This window comes from Rhopalosiphum padi, chromosome 1 (assembly GCF_020882245.1).
Source record: "Rhopalosiphum padi isolate XX-2018 chromosome 1, ASM2088224v1, whole genome shotgun sequence".
Classification (NCBI taxonomy): Eukaryota; Metazoa; Arthropoda; class Insecta; order Hemiptera; family Aphididae; genus Rhopalosiphum; species Rhopalosiphum padi.
Window position 1 is genome coordinate 52,785,031 of NC_083597.1, and position 15,307 is coordinate 52,800,337.

Consider the following 15,307-nt stretch of genomic DNA (forward strand, 5'->3'; position numbering starts at 1 on the left):
ATAGTTATAGTTATATATCATATTCATCATAATACGGCAACAATATCCTGTTAAAATTTAGTGTTAATTTTTAACATCATAATTCATTATATTATCCAATATAGTCTGTTCGATAAATACCGAGACAAATATTATTGCTGCTAATCTAGGCACTTGGTAAAAATGCTATGGAGACTTACACAATAATTAAAACTCCTCCAGGGGACGTTGCAAATCGTTCAAAGACTTTCGAATAGTATAATCTTCTCAAGGATGGTCTAAAGTCAAATGAAGATGATCCACGCTGTAGAAGACCATCGGCAAACAGAAACGTCAAACAATGATGTTGTTGCAAACATTAGAGAACAAGTGCGAAATAATCGCAAATTAACCACCTGTAAATTAGCCAATGAGACGATCTTGGTTGGGTCTTGCCATACAATTTTAACAGCAAATTTACAGATGAGAAAGGATGCTATCAAATTCATTCTGCGATTTTTGTCGTTAGACCAAAAGAAAATCGTTTAACAATAATTTTTCATAATCTTAAAAGTCGTTCTGTCAATCCTAATTTCATAAAAATCATTATAACAGGTGACGAAATATAAGTTTAAGGGTACCAAAATATCCAGAAACAAAGATCCAGTTGTCTCAGTGGAAAACAAAATCCTTCCTTTAGCCAAAAAAAAAGCTAGCTTCGAAGTTAGCCAAGTGAGTTGAATGTAAAGATAATGCTTGATTTATTTTGTAATATTGAAAGTATATTATTCATTATAATCCAGAAACCACTGTATATCATAAAGAAAAAAGTATTTAGAAGGATATATATTTTTTATCTTTAAATTAATGTGTAACTTAATTTTTGTATTTATTAAAAATAAAATCCCGTACTTTTTGAAAAGACCTCATACTCTAAAAGTCTAAAACATTGTGCAATAATAATAATACTAAATAGAGAATTTTATATTATTCGTTTTTTAAGTTTTTTTTATGCTTAGGATTTCTATAATTATTATCGTTTACTTATTATTGTTAGAACTGTGCTAAGTAATAAAAAGTGAGTTTACTACAACACATTACTGTGGTTATACTCAAGAATGTATTTTTTTTTCATTAAATATGACTATAATACATAATATTAAGACATTAAGCAATATATATATATATTAGGTACTATATATTACCACTTATTATGTAGGGATAATGCTGTAATAATAGAAAAGACTCTAAATTATCGGGGACGATTATATGTCTTTAAATCAATTATTTATTATATTATAATTTGGTAATATTACCTCTCCGATCCTTGTAGCAACTTGCCTGTTGAAACCGTGGTTCGCGTCCAAGATATAATATGAGGTGACTGATTTATATTTAAGACCTTTTTTCTTTAATCCACTACTGTTAATTTTATTTAACATTTTTAACACAATTTAATATACGTATTTTAATTTATTACAAATGTTTAAAACTAACTTATTATGTCTTATTGCATAAACAATCTGCGTAGTCTTTTACACTCGCCTTTGACCGTCCGTACAAAAAGACAATAATAACGCGTCTGGGCCTTGACCGAAAACTGGAATCCTTATATATGATGTTGTGCGTGTGTGTATATCTTATTCGTTATATTTTGCCCTATTCATATATTCAATATCTGTAACTTATTCTTATCCTTAATGGCTAACAATTATTATAATTATTTTATTACAAATTTAAAATTTAAAAAGGATATGATGGCTTAGACGCACATCATTACAGCGCGAAGGATGAAAATTGCAGGTATAATCGTATATAATTATTATAAAAATAATATATAATACCCATCATTTGTTAATAAGATTTTCATATAGATAACCCTAGAATATACGTATATAAATTTATCATAGATTCGTATAAAACACTTACAATACACAGCGTGCTGTCGATCATAAACAATCTACCATTGCAAGTAGTACTATACCTCGTTCCAAGTACCTAGTTTCAATAAAAAAAAAACTCAATAAATTTATGTTGACAAACTTTCCAAACAGTTCCTGCACATTTTAGTTGCACAAAATAAACAATACCACATAAGTTTTTTACACGTTATGTTATGTATATTGCTTAAGAATAAATGAGTGAAGGGTACTGTATCCCACCACATATTTCTGCTGATTTTATTGCATAGAATTCTACATGAATAATTTTTGTTATGGTTATTTTAAATTGATAACGGTTTATTAAAGAGTATTACCATTAAATATTGATTTTATAATAATGTAATTTTAATTATAAAATCAAAGTATATACTTATATAAGCTAATATATAGTAACCATAAAAAATACTATTGGTAAGTTATATTATTATACATTTTATGGTTATTTATTTTTTTATAATTATTTGAATTAAATTAAAATAAATAAATGTAATTATTTACCTATTTAATCGATAAATATTGAGTTTTCTAAAACAAATCTCAAGATAATAATTTTTATTATCTTAGTTCAAATATTATTATTATATTTCATTCGATACACAATAATAAATAAATAATAAGATATACAGTTGCATGATATTTAAGTTTTAAATATTTACAGAACACAACAAATATTTTTAAATTGTGCCCCATTTTCTCCAATGCTTTTCGTCTAATATTAATTTCAAAAACAAATATTTTTTATTTTGTACATGAAGGTATATTTTATGAACGCAGTTCAAGTCAATTCCTGTATTTATTGTCACAGAAAAATATTTTTATCTTCTGTTTTTCTAAATTTTGATTTTAAAACTATAACTATTTATTTTATTTGAATTATTACAAGTAATATATATATAATTTATTTATTTATAATTTCTTATTTTTTTTAAAGTTTTTGTTAGGATGGTTTATCGATAAAACTAATGCGCAGCATAATAAATATGTCGACACAAATTGTTAGTTCTGCGTATTATTACTAACAATGTATTGGTAATAATAAAATGAAAAATATAGATTTGTAATTTTGTGTTTACATTATAACAGTATGCGTAGAATATTATATTATATTGTTTTAGTGAAGAAATTACGAATACGCTGATTTTTTTCTCGATATTATAATTTTTCGCATATCAAACTAAAATAGTAATACATATCTTTATTTTAAGCATCAAAATAATAAATATAAATAATTTATGACTTCAAGACACTGCTAGTATTTTTTTGAATATTTAACTATACTTGTATTAATATACTTAAGAGTATAAATCTGAAAACATCAAAGTGTTCTCAAAAAACGTTTAAATAATACACATATAGCACAAAGATATTTTTATATAAAGATTCTAACAGCGAGTAAAATTCCTGTACTTATGCAAATGGTCGAGATTGAGTTTTTGATTTAATTGCGTACAAGAATAAACGCCGATTGTAAATACATATTGTCACATTGAATATTGACACTGAGTGTTGAACAGTGTTTTCGTCATTTTCGATACATCCTATCTCAAATACTATGATTAGGCTATTATAACTTACAATATTATATTAACTGTACCTATCTGAAAATTAGATGAAAAATGTCTTAACTAAAAAAAAAATGATAACATAATAATATTTTAATGTTTATATAATTACGAAAAAAATATTGTTTTGGATCATAAACGTTAGGAAGCTAATATTTTTAAAAATGAATAATACAAAATATTTTCTTTTTATATGAGAATATTAACAACCACGTATTCACTCGATTGTCACTTAGTTTTCAGGTTATATTTTTAATAGAACAATTACCATTTACCAAATACCAAGATGAATCAGACGGGTTATAATGGAACTCTTTTTCGTCATTAAAGGTTTGGCGATTATATATATATTATTATATGAATTAGTAATATTACGATATACAAGTATAATATTAAAATATAAATTAGAAACTAGAAAACAGATTAAATTAAATAATTTATAGATAATATAAATAGGTACTTGGAAGTAGGAGTTTATATCTACAATAAAATATCTCTTATTAGGCCCCCAAGCAGACACCAATAACAAAAACAACTGGCAGGAACCACAACGAAAATAAAATGAGTATTTATTTTGTTATTATACAATTTTCAGAATAATATGAATATAGAGAGGTTTTTTTACCAAAAGACAATAATTGTCTATCTTATAATATTTATGCTCAATTTGTAGTTTTTATAGAGTAAATTAACTTTTTAGTAAGTTACCAGTTACCACTAACATATATCCACTATATCAATATCATTACACAAAATCACAATTCACAAGTATAGAAAGTGAACATTTGGAATTTGTGTCTTGACTTATTACCTACTTTTTAGTTGTTACTTGTTACAAAGATGCTTATATGTTTGCATCAATCATGTTTTTTTCTTTACTGATTATTTTGTTGAGTCGTCGATTGGTACATTTTTAATTTTGATGCCTACAATTGTTATATTAAATTTATAGAATGAACAATTCCAAAAATAATATATAAAAATGGAAGTGCTGAGAGAAAAAAGAAAAAGAAAAAAATTCTAAGGAGCCTTCGCTTTAGTTATACATTTATGCTTACATTATAAATCACTTGGGTTGATACGAACGTACTTTCTTTAAATTAAAATTTTTCAAAAATTATTTAAGAAATATTTTAGGTCAAAATATATAAAAAAGTTTATTGATAAAATGTATATCAATAAATACATTTTGAAGTCTGGTCAACATTTATTCTAAGGATCTAAGGAATATTATAAATATATCATGAACTAAAAAAAAAATCATTATTTAGTAATATACTTGCTAATATGCTATTATTTTAAAATTTTAAATAAATTAATAATTTTCTAAAATTAATTTTATAGTTAGGTAGAATAAAAGCTAAGCAAAAGGTTTTTTTTCCATGTGGGAACTTATCTCAAAATTGTCTGTTATGCCAAAAATGACCTTTGCACCCATAGGAAAGGAGTAAGGACTTAATATTACGTATATTGAACAAGTCAAAATTTATGCGGATAAAACAAACATTTATTATTTGGAAAATAGCCAAAAAGTTACCTTTCGTCAAATAAAACCTGAAATGACGCCACTGACCAGTTAAGGTATATCATGAAGTGCAAACAATCTTTTTAGACGGTTTCTGCAGTAACAAACCTATCAATTTACAAAAACATACATATTATTGTTCCAATCGTCAAAATTGGATACTGCAATAATACAAAGTCATAAATATTAAAATTCCAACAGGATACAACTAAATATTTAGCAAGTTGTAGAAACTATTTTAACATTGATCTATGTACAGATTATTATTATTTTTAAACAAAACAATTATTTAAATCATAGTTAGTAGATAAATACAATTCAGTAAAAAGAATTTATAAACCTAACCCTACTAGAGGTGATACAAAATCCTATATCTGAAATAAATTGGAGCCGGTTTTACTATCAAAATAATGTATTTTTATCAAAAATAACAAATAAATGTTGACGGTTTTCTGGACCTTTAATACCTATGTAGAGAAACAAAAACTATTACCATAACAAAAATAATAAAATACAATATTGTAGTTGATATCATAATATCATCACGTTTTGTAAATTATCTATTTTTTATTTCATTAATATTTTACCTTAAGTTACCTTAAGTTTTTTAATTACATATTAAAATATATATTATTGCATAATTTATGTCCCACGCCTTACCCTTCACCATGGAAACCAATTAATTCAATACAAAATATATTTTTGCTATTGATGTAGGTACTATAAAAAATTATAAATATATTCAACGTGGTATATCAACTTAAACCTTAATTCTCAACAAATAACAGTCTGCAGTAATTACAGAGTGTTTCTAACGTCTACAAATTTATCATTTTAAGAATGTCAATATTTGAACTCATAAATACATTTATATTTCAGAATTTGATTGCAAAATATATATAAATAACATTAATATAATAAATTATTGGTTGCGTTTTATTTGAATCTCATAAATCACGCAACCGCAGAAACCATGGTAGGTACTTGACGTTGACATGTCGTAGATTGTGTTTTTCCTTACGCCTCATACCTGTTGTACTGAAAAGGTATTATATATAAATCCAAGGTGGTGGACGTGTATAGAGTTAGTGTCACATTCCATAAATAAATATATGATATTATATATGTTATTATTAGTTCATAGTTTTTCTTTCTCTCACCATAATTATTACTTATTGTACACCCCTGTATAGATTGTAATATTCAAAATAAAGTCATTTTTAAAAAAAAAAAAAAAAAATATATGATATATTCTAATTATTAAATAATTTCTCTCTTTTAGAAGAAAAGATAATTTGATGCAATAGTAGTTTATTGATAAGAATTAAAATTATATTTCATGAATTATTCGCTGAAGATTTAAATGTTAATCCATGTTTGCTCATATACATTATCCTTTTAAAAATTTATTATTATAATATTTTAAGCACATTTTTACGTGAATGCACTTCAACAAATAAATTATCAATAAACTAACAGTTTATGAATGATTGCGTAAAATTGTATATTATAATATTATTTTCTTTTGTTAAAGAATTATTTTTCAATACAAATTTGTCATCTATAGTAATGAAATGTTGTAAAAATTAAAATTCACTGTAAAGGAATTTATTTGATTTGTTTTTCTTATCTTTGTCAGTGAACAATTTTTTTTTTTTTTTTTTGGTTAGAAGGAATGCTCAAAAAGTTTCACGTAGCACGCGTTTAATATCAGGAATCAATTGGTGGATGGTAAATCGAATAGAGGTCTCTTCACGACATTTTCTCAATAGTTTTCTAAGCGTGAGGAAAAACTAAACTGACAGCCGTCGAACGTTTTTGAAGGAATGTCTACAGCAAGCAAGGATTTTACCGACATCCGCTTAAAATCGTATTAGGAATTTATTGCTCTGATATAAAACAAAACAAAATTAAAACCCAGATGAAATCGATTTGTGCATAATAGTAACGATGTAGGTACATATTATTAAAAGCATTATTGCTATTATTATATTTCATTAATAATAAAACCTTGACGCATTTGGGTTTGGACGGCGGTCTGTGTAGGTATTTCAATTACTTCACGATAGTGTAGTCCGTTATCCCGATATCTTGTATAAACTATTTATTTTAATAAATATCAAAGTATAAATATGTTTCAATATGTTACCAACATTTGTTTGACAAAAATATTATTATTTAAACTATAAGGTACTTAGTTCATAAACCGGAAATTGCTTCTATCATAATATCACAATTTTGATTTTTGAATGTTTAAATTATATATTTTTTATTATAGATATTTTATGTAACAATATACTTATTCTATTTTATTATATTTTTTACAATATTGTATTATGTTATTTTATATGGAAGCGTTAAGTAGGCAAACCAATCGGTATGTAAAATGCAAATACTAAAGAAAATATTTAATCTTAAGTAATAAAATAGGTATGTTCCTAATATATTGATATTTTTTTATTTTAAAAATATAGTATAAAATATAAAACAATATTAAAATGAAATATAAAATGATAATGTGTAATATAACATTTATGTAATTTAAACTCTGGAGAAGTAGTTACTAAATTTTGAATTAAAAAGTTGGTAGCAAAAATGATAAATTTAAACTTAAATTAAATTAGTAATAGGTACTAATTTGAAGATTATAAATACTGAGAAATGAACACAAAGATACTCTTCAACCAGTCCCAACTATCGTAACAACATAATAAAATTAAAATGTTTAAATAAAAAGAATCAGGTATTTAAATTTTTATGGAGCGCTCAAAATACGTTAATATGTTTTAATATATAAAATGCATTCAAAAGATAATTCTCTGAATTATCTTTATTATGTTGTAGCGTAATAATAAACTACGCCGTTTTGTGAAAATAGTATATCAACATGATACTTTTGAAAGATCTTTTTTAATTTAGTGTCTAAAAAAATGATTAAGCCACTATCTTAAACGATTTTTTATAATTGAATTCAGTATTTGGGCCACTACATTTTAATAAAATAATATATAATTTATAATTTTCTATACCACTACAGCGCACACAAAGCATTACTTCAAATTACCACAAGTCTTGTCAAAAGACAGTACATTATCCAATATTAAATAATATAGACTTATCAGCTTCCACAATGGCTATAGATTGTCATCAAATTAAATTGATAAATATATGTGTATACAATATATTATACAATTTTATTCTTTAATTAATAACTAAGGTTATATATTTGCATATTTTTGAGTCATACATTTGTAGCCCAATCAGCAGTACCCTTTAAAAATATTTTTTTCCAATTGTTGCTCAATACTAGGCTAATAAAATATAAATAAATATTGTATAAAAAGCAAGTAGGTAAATAAAATGTAATCCAATTACCGATCCACCCGTTGAATTGAATAGTACCAACTATAAATTATAATACACGAGTATTATGTGTAATGTGTATTTCCCCTTGTGTAATAATTTATTTAGTTCTAATACATTTAATGGTGTAAAATAATAATAATTGTAATGTTTCACAGAAGTACATGTAATGTTATAACATATACAACTAATAAAAAAGGTCCGTAAGTTGTACAATTTTATGATTTTTTTTTATTTAATAATAAATACCTATGATTATATTGTTTTGTACCAATATGGCAACATTATAACTTATTTAACATAGCATATGTTTCTTCTGAATTGAGAATAACGTATTTATTATTATTTATTACCTTTTAAACTGTGTGGTATAGGAGACCCTTGAACGATTGTTAGTGCCAGTGCGGTGAAAGCAGTTGCTCTTGCACAGTGGGTACCGCGGGTTTTTCCCATAAATGCTGGAGCAGCACCCGCGTCGAAGTACGGTCTGGCCATCGTCGATTATATTCTATGTAAAAAATCCATCCCGACGATTTAAGACGAATTTTGTTATTACTCATCCTACACTCAAACATGCGTTTAACGAAAATATACTTAATTAATAATTTGTACTTTAGAAATAATATGTAAATATAAATAAAAATATATTGTATATTACTTACGAGGAATTTGATCTGGTTTCCTATACGAACAAATAACTCGTAGGATACGTGTTTCTAGATGCATAAATAATACATTAAATCATTATATAAATTACTAACTAAGGACATCATTTGATTTCTAATTTTGTTGATATTCACCACGAACTAAGATATTTTAGTTCGTGATATTCACACTCGACATTTTTAACTATTGTTGTTTTTGATATTAACGCTTCGAGTTCGTCTAAATTACCTTTTATTTTAATCATACAGTGCTTGTCAGCCAACAACTTATTAACTTTTCCATGTAAATTCCTGACAGCGTCTGACTATGCACCTGTGACCTGTATCATTATCGGGTTGTGTCAAATTCATTAGGGGACATCTTTCAATGCATCGTGACTGCGAATACGATCAAAATAATTTGTTACATTAATCATATTATTGGTTTTCACTCGAATGTTAAATAGTTTTTGCTTCATACTTTATATCTATGGATAACTGACTATTAACTGTTTCAGTTCTTGGGGATTTCCTCATTTCTATATATAAAACCAATTAATGAATAATTAAAATAATATTTTGTAATTATTAATAATAACTGTCATCAGTCATTTTTCTTCCATAACCCTGGTGTTATCACTTTTATTTTGTTAAATTCTTCGGAAAAACTGATAGGTAAATAGGTATTATTATTTATTATATTATCTATTAGTTAAAGTACGAAGGCATCTTTGAATCACATTTGTAGTTTACTTTTTATTCTATCATCTTAATTAGTACGATTCTACGTGTTTACACTCGTCAAAAAAAAGAAAAACACTAATTTATTATAGTGCTTAAAATACAAATCCGAGCAGCACTAATACGTCAAATAGATTCATTTTTGATTATACTTTGGCAATGTTGTTCAAACCAATATATAACTCAATAGACATATTATTTATTTATTTGCAGACCATAGTGGTTCGTATATCTGTTTATTATATTATTGTGTCACCAATCACCCGCGTGTCGCGTATGTGTTATATTCAAACCCGATAACGTGACACGAGGGAATCCCGTGTTTGGTGCCTCGCAGTTATAACCGCGTTCCTCATCGCATAACCGCTAATGAGTGCTATCCGAGAGACGCTGAGAATCGGCGGACAAACAACTGCGCGTCGACATGAACACCGCGACTTTTGCCATTTACCGCATACCGCAATCTCAGCGACCTAGTCACGGTGCTTGCCAGTTACGGTGTTTAGCAGCTTCTCCAGCAAAAATCGCGCACCCGTACGAAGCCGACTCGACGAATGTGAATTCGCTTACTGAGACAGCGATACTGGATCCGTATGTTGACTTGATCCGGTCCCTAAACCGATTTCCGACCGTAGTAGTACTACTATAATCGTCGCAATGCCGGCATGCCGTTGTTATTAATTGAACATATAGCTTGCCAGCCAACCCCCGGCTACCGAAGTAGGGCTTTCGCGGTCGGTCGAGCCACGCAAGACGCACGTCGTCGCACTGGAGACATGCAAAGACGCGGCTAACACTGGGACGTGTGACTGACCAATTCGTGGTACAGAATGTGTGAGTCCACCAGTGCACCGTGAGTGTATTAGTATTATGCGAACAAACGAAGAGCAACACTAAGGGAGCAGGAGAACGACGTCGGTACCGCCAACGCACACATCGTACGTTCTCAGACCGCTTCGTGGTCCTTCGGAAGGACCTTCCGCCCTCAAACGCGAAATTAATTTTGTCCGCGACCGCTAATTCAATATTCACGACTATCCTGCAGGCAGGACATTCCCCTATCCGCAACCCACGAAGACGCAATCTATTCCGGAACGCCTCCAGCTGACAAACCACATTAGACAAGCGGGAACGACTGGCTAAGTTTGCCATACCCGTCCGCTTGGCTGTGGTTCATCTAAATATGATAACATAACAGTGTATTATATTTTTATACAATTAAAGAAACTATTTAAACTCTCTTTTTAGTTTTTGAGCAAAGCAATGAATATATTAATTTTACAACTATGTATTTTGTGTATGTGTGTTTGTAGGTATTTAGTAAAAAAATACTATATGGATCTTCAACTTTGAAAATATAATATATAGTTTCCGATCCGCCTGATTATCAGACATCAGTCGTCCCGGAAAATCGAAAATTATATTAAATAGTTCAAAATTAATAAAATATATTAAAACCAAAAAATATAAAAACTTCATGATCTTTATAATAGACATTAAAAGTTCAAATTTGAATAAAATTCGATATTTAAAATTTTAAACGAAGAATAACGATTTTAATATTTTTGTTATAACTCAAAAACGTTATTTATGGGAATTTGTAGGTAGTATGTACATATGTTCTAAATTTCACTATACGTGCCTACCTATAATGACATTTTTAAAATATGTAGATTAATTTTAAGCTAATACCTATTTATATCCAGTGGTGTAGTGGAGAGTATACGGCGTATACCCAAAACGCTAAAATTCTTAAATGCCTATAGGAAAGAAAATAAAACAAATACGCGGGTATACGGTCGTAACCTTTTGGATGATAACCATATTACCACAATTTATTAATAATATACATATAATTTGAACATTTCTGATTTTTTTTTATTCTCATAACTCCAAGAGAATTGGTATATCAGAATAATTAATTATGATTAATTATAAAATTATAAGAAATAGGAAAATTTAAAATTGCCCAAACGTCATAACTTCTCAAATTACTCGTGGTTTATTTATTTATCATCAGAAGTCATTAATAAACTATAAACATTGAATACTACGTAAACATAATAAATTAGGCAGGTAGTAGATACTAAGTAATAGATACTGATAAGTGATAATACATGCTTGTCATTTATTATATTTAAAATTAAATTAATATTATGAGTTATGACGATGGCAATATGGTATATATAAGAATGGGGAAAATTAAATACAACGATTGGGCCGTAGATTTTTATTAAATACATCTGTGCTAGTACAAGGACTGAGAAACTTTATTCATAATAATACAATGAATGAAGAAATACAGGAATTGAATATATTAATGTGGACGGGGATTTAATTTAATGTTAAATGAACATAATATGTTCAGATCTAAGATCTAAATTGACAATAAAAAATATAACAAATATTATATTTATCAATATAAATGGGCCACCTCTTAGTATAGGGAACCCAACCAAATATGTTGGAAGCTGGCTGTTGCAGCACAGATCGGCCGATAATAACCGTTCGAGGAAAGTGGAGCCATTAGAAAAATAAAGTGGACAATTTTATAAATAATAAATAAATACATTTGCTATAATGGAATTATATATTATTATGTATTTAAATATATTTATAATAATAGATAAATTTAAGTTAATTGGTATACGGGGGGTGTGGGGGCAGAGCCCCCCACGTATTACATATTTCTCAATTTAGGTGTGTATTACCCGAAAAAATATTTACGACTACAGTTAGGGTGACCATACGTCCCGTATTATACGGGATTGTCCCGTTTTTTCCACTTTGTGTCCCGTTGTCCCGACAAAAGTTATACGGGACGCATTTTGTCCCGTATTTTCAAGTAGGTCCCGTATTATTCCCGTTTTTCTCTTTATTGTTAATTTATAATTTTATAATTTTTTTTTTTTTTATTCTACGATATTTTTGTATCACAATATTCAATAAAACATCTAATCTATACTTATCAGAATTATTTTTAGATTCTTGTCTTAACAATAAATTATTATAATTGCTGCGAGTTGAAAATAGAGAACTAATAATGTCACATTATTATCGACACGTTAAACCGACGATTATAAATACTAATGATATAACGATAACGTACAAAATGTTATTAATATTATTATATTGATGTGTGACGTCGTCTACTAAATAAGTACAATTCCATTCACCACAACCAGTTTGTTGTCAAATATAATGTCTATTTTTATTTTATAATATCTATGTAAAATTATAAATATAATTTGTTATTAATATTTATACGTGAGTGTCGAGTTCACGATGACATTCACAGTGTAGTCGTAGTCGTAGTGACGTATTGACGTGTCACGTGTAGTTTATTAAGCTTATTTAAAATTCAGTGTACCATAATACCTAATTTGTTTTTTAAAATGCCCAAAAGACGGTGCGTTTTTACTCCACAATTAAAATTAGAATTTCCTTTTTTACAAGATGCTGACGAAGTAGGAAAAATATTTTGTACCATATGTAAGTCAGTGTTTTCTATAGAACATGGTGGACGTTCAGACATAACACAACATGTTACAAAAGTAAAAAAACATTTACTGGCATTATCAGCTGCATCAAAACACGAAAAGGTAACTTCTTTTTTTTTAAAAAATGATCCGAGTGGGTCCACTGACGAAAGTAGACGTACTGCAGCACAAGAAGGGATATTCGCATTTCATACCGTGATACACAATCACTCATTTCGATCAATGGACTGCACATCATCTCTTTTAAAACAAATGTATAATAAAAAATTTACATGTGCGAGAACTAAGGCTGAATCGATTGTTTTAAATGTGTTAGCTCCTTTCGCCATGCAACAAATTTATAAGGAAATAGAAAATATAAATTTTGCTACAATTATGATAGATACTTCTAACCATAAGAACCTAAAAATCGTACCAATTTTAATACGTTATTTCAAACCAAATTCGGGAATACAAATCAAAGTTTTTGAAGTAACAAATTTAAAAGGAGAAACAGCAAATATTTTATCAACTTATATAATTGAAAGTTTAAAAAAGCATAAGTTGTCAGATAAAATTGTTGCATTTTCTGGAGATAATTGCAATACTACTACCCCCACCCCAACCAAAAACAAAAATCAAACTCCCCCACTAAACACGACCGATGTTGAATATTTTTGGAGTAGGGTTGCGCTGCTCATATTTTGCACAACGCTATGCAATCAAGTGCTGATGTGTTACCTATTGATGTAGAAATCATAGTTAACAAAATTTTTCAATTTTTTCATATCTATACAGTTCGAGTTGAACATTTGAAAGAGTTTTGTGAATATGCAAATGTTGAATATAAAAATATTCTTGGAAGTGTAAAAACTCGTTGGTTATCCTTATTACCTGCAATAACAAGAATTATTGATATTTACCCGGGCTTTAAAATCATACTTCGAGAAAACAGGAAAAGTGTCCTACAATATTAAAATCGTTTTTTAACGATCCTATGTCTATAGTGTGGTTTCATTTTTTACAAAGCCAATTAAAGGTTGTCTGTGATACTGTAACTAAAATAGAAGGAGATAAAAATATCAGCCTGTGAAGTTGCAGAGGAATTAGAAATTTTAGTTGGAAAAATAAAAAATAGAAAACATCTAAACTTCCTTACAACAAATATTTTATCGCTTTTAAATGATTTAAAAAACAATAATATGTATAATGAAAGCTCATTCAAAAAAAGTACTGATCTATTTTATAATACTTTTTTATCTTACGTAGAAAAATGGGGTTGCCACTTTGACCAGTTGAAAAATATTTCATTGGGTCCAACTAATAAACTGTCCTACTTGGGAAAATGTTCAAAAAAGTATTAAATTTCTTATGGAAAACAACCGAAATAATTCTAACATAAAATTAGATGAAGATAATTTATTTGATGAATTCAGTCATGTAGAACAAATTTTTAAATCACGAATTCATGAATGGCAAAAAAATTCCGCTAAAGTAGAAGTTAAGTGGTGTGAAATATTTTGATACACTAAAGCTCATAACATTGATACAACTAACATATCAAAAATCGTAGAATATTCTTTGGCAATTCCTGGTACAAATGCTGCAGTAGAACGGATTTTTTCAACCATTAATGTGTTGTGGACAGATGAAAAAAATCGATTTTTGGTTGAAACTATCAAATCAATTATAATCGTAAAACACACTTTAAAAAACTTATCTTTGTAATGAGTTTTATAATATTCTATTAAAAGAAACTAGGTTACTTGATGAAATCGGTTCAGCACAAAAGTATACAAAAACATCAAAAGAAGAAATTTACATGCCATCGTCATCAAAATAATTTTTTTTTTGGACTTTTGTGTACATATTATACTTATTAATATTTTATTTGTATTTAAAAAACTATTATACAACATACATTTAATTTGTTTTTTTTATATTAATATATTTAGTTTAAAATTAGAATTTCCTTTTTTTTTTTTTTTTTTAGTTAAGTAACTAAAGTGTCCCGTATTTTTATTTTATTTTTATGGTCACCCTAGACTACACCACTGTTTATATCATTAACATATTCACACTTTTGTATGGT

The 15,307-nt window shown here is 27.6% G+C and overlaps 1 protein-coding gene across 1 annotated transcript; it reads left to right on the forward strand.

The window, feature by feature from the left end:
- The first annotated feature begins 12,527 nt into the window (after positions 1–12,527).
- LOC132926167 (uncharacterized) lies at positions 12,528–14,192 on the forward strand. Its single transcript, XM_060990507.1, has 2 exons — positions 12,528–13,897; positions 14,014–14,192. The coding sequence occupies exons 1-2, from the start codon at positions 13,132–13,134 to the stop codon at positions 14,190–14,192; spliced, it is 945 nt and encodes a 314-aa protein (XP_060846490.1). The 5' UTR covers positions 12,528–13,131.
- Positions 14,193–15,307: the final 1,115 nt, after the last annotated feature.

What these genes read in the sequence shown, in the direction of transcription:
- LOC132926167 (XM_060990507.1), top strand. Translation starts at nt 13,132, where the DNA reads ATGCCCAAAAGACGGTGCGTTTTTACTCCACAATTAAAATTAGAATTT. An exon ending in CGATGTTGAATATTTTTGGA is followed by an intron (nt 13,898 to 14,013) that starts GTAGGGTTGCGC and finishes ATATCTATACAG; the next exon opens with TTCGAGTTGAACATTTGAAA.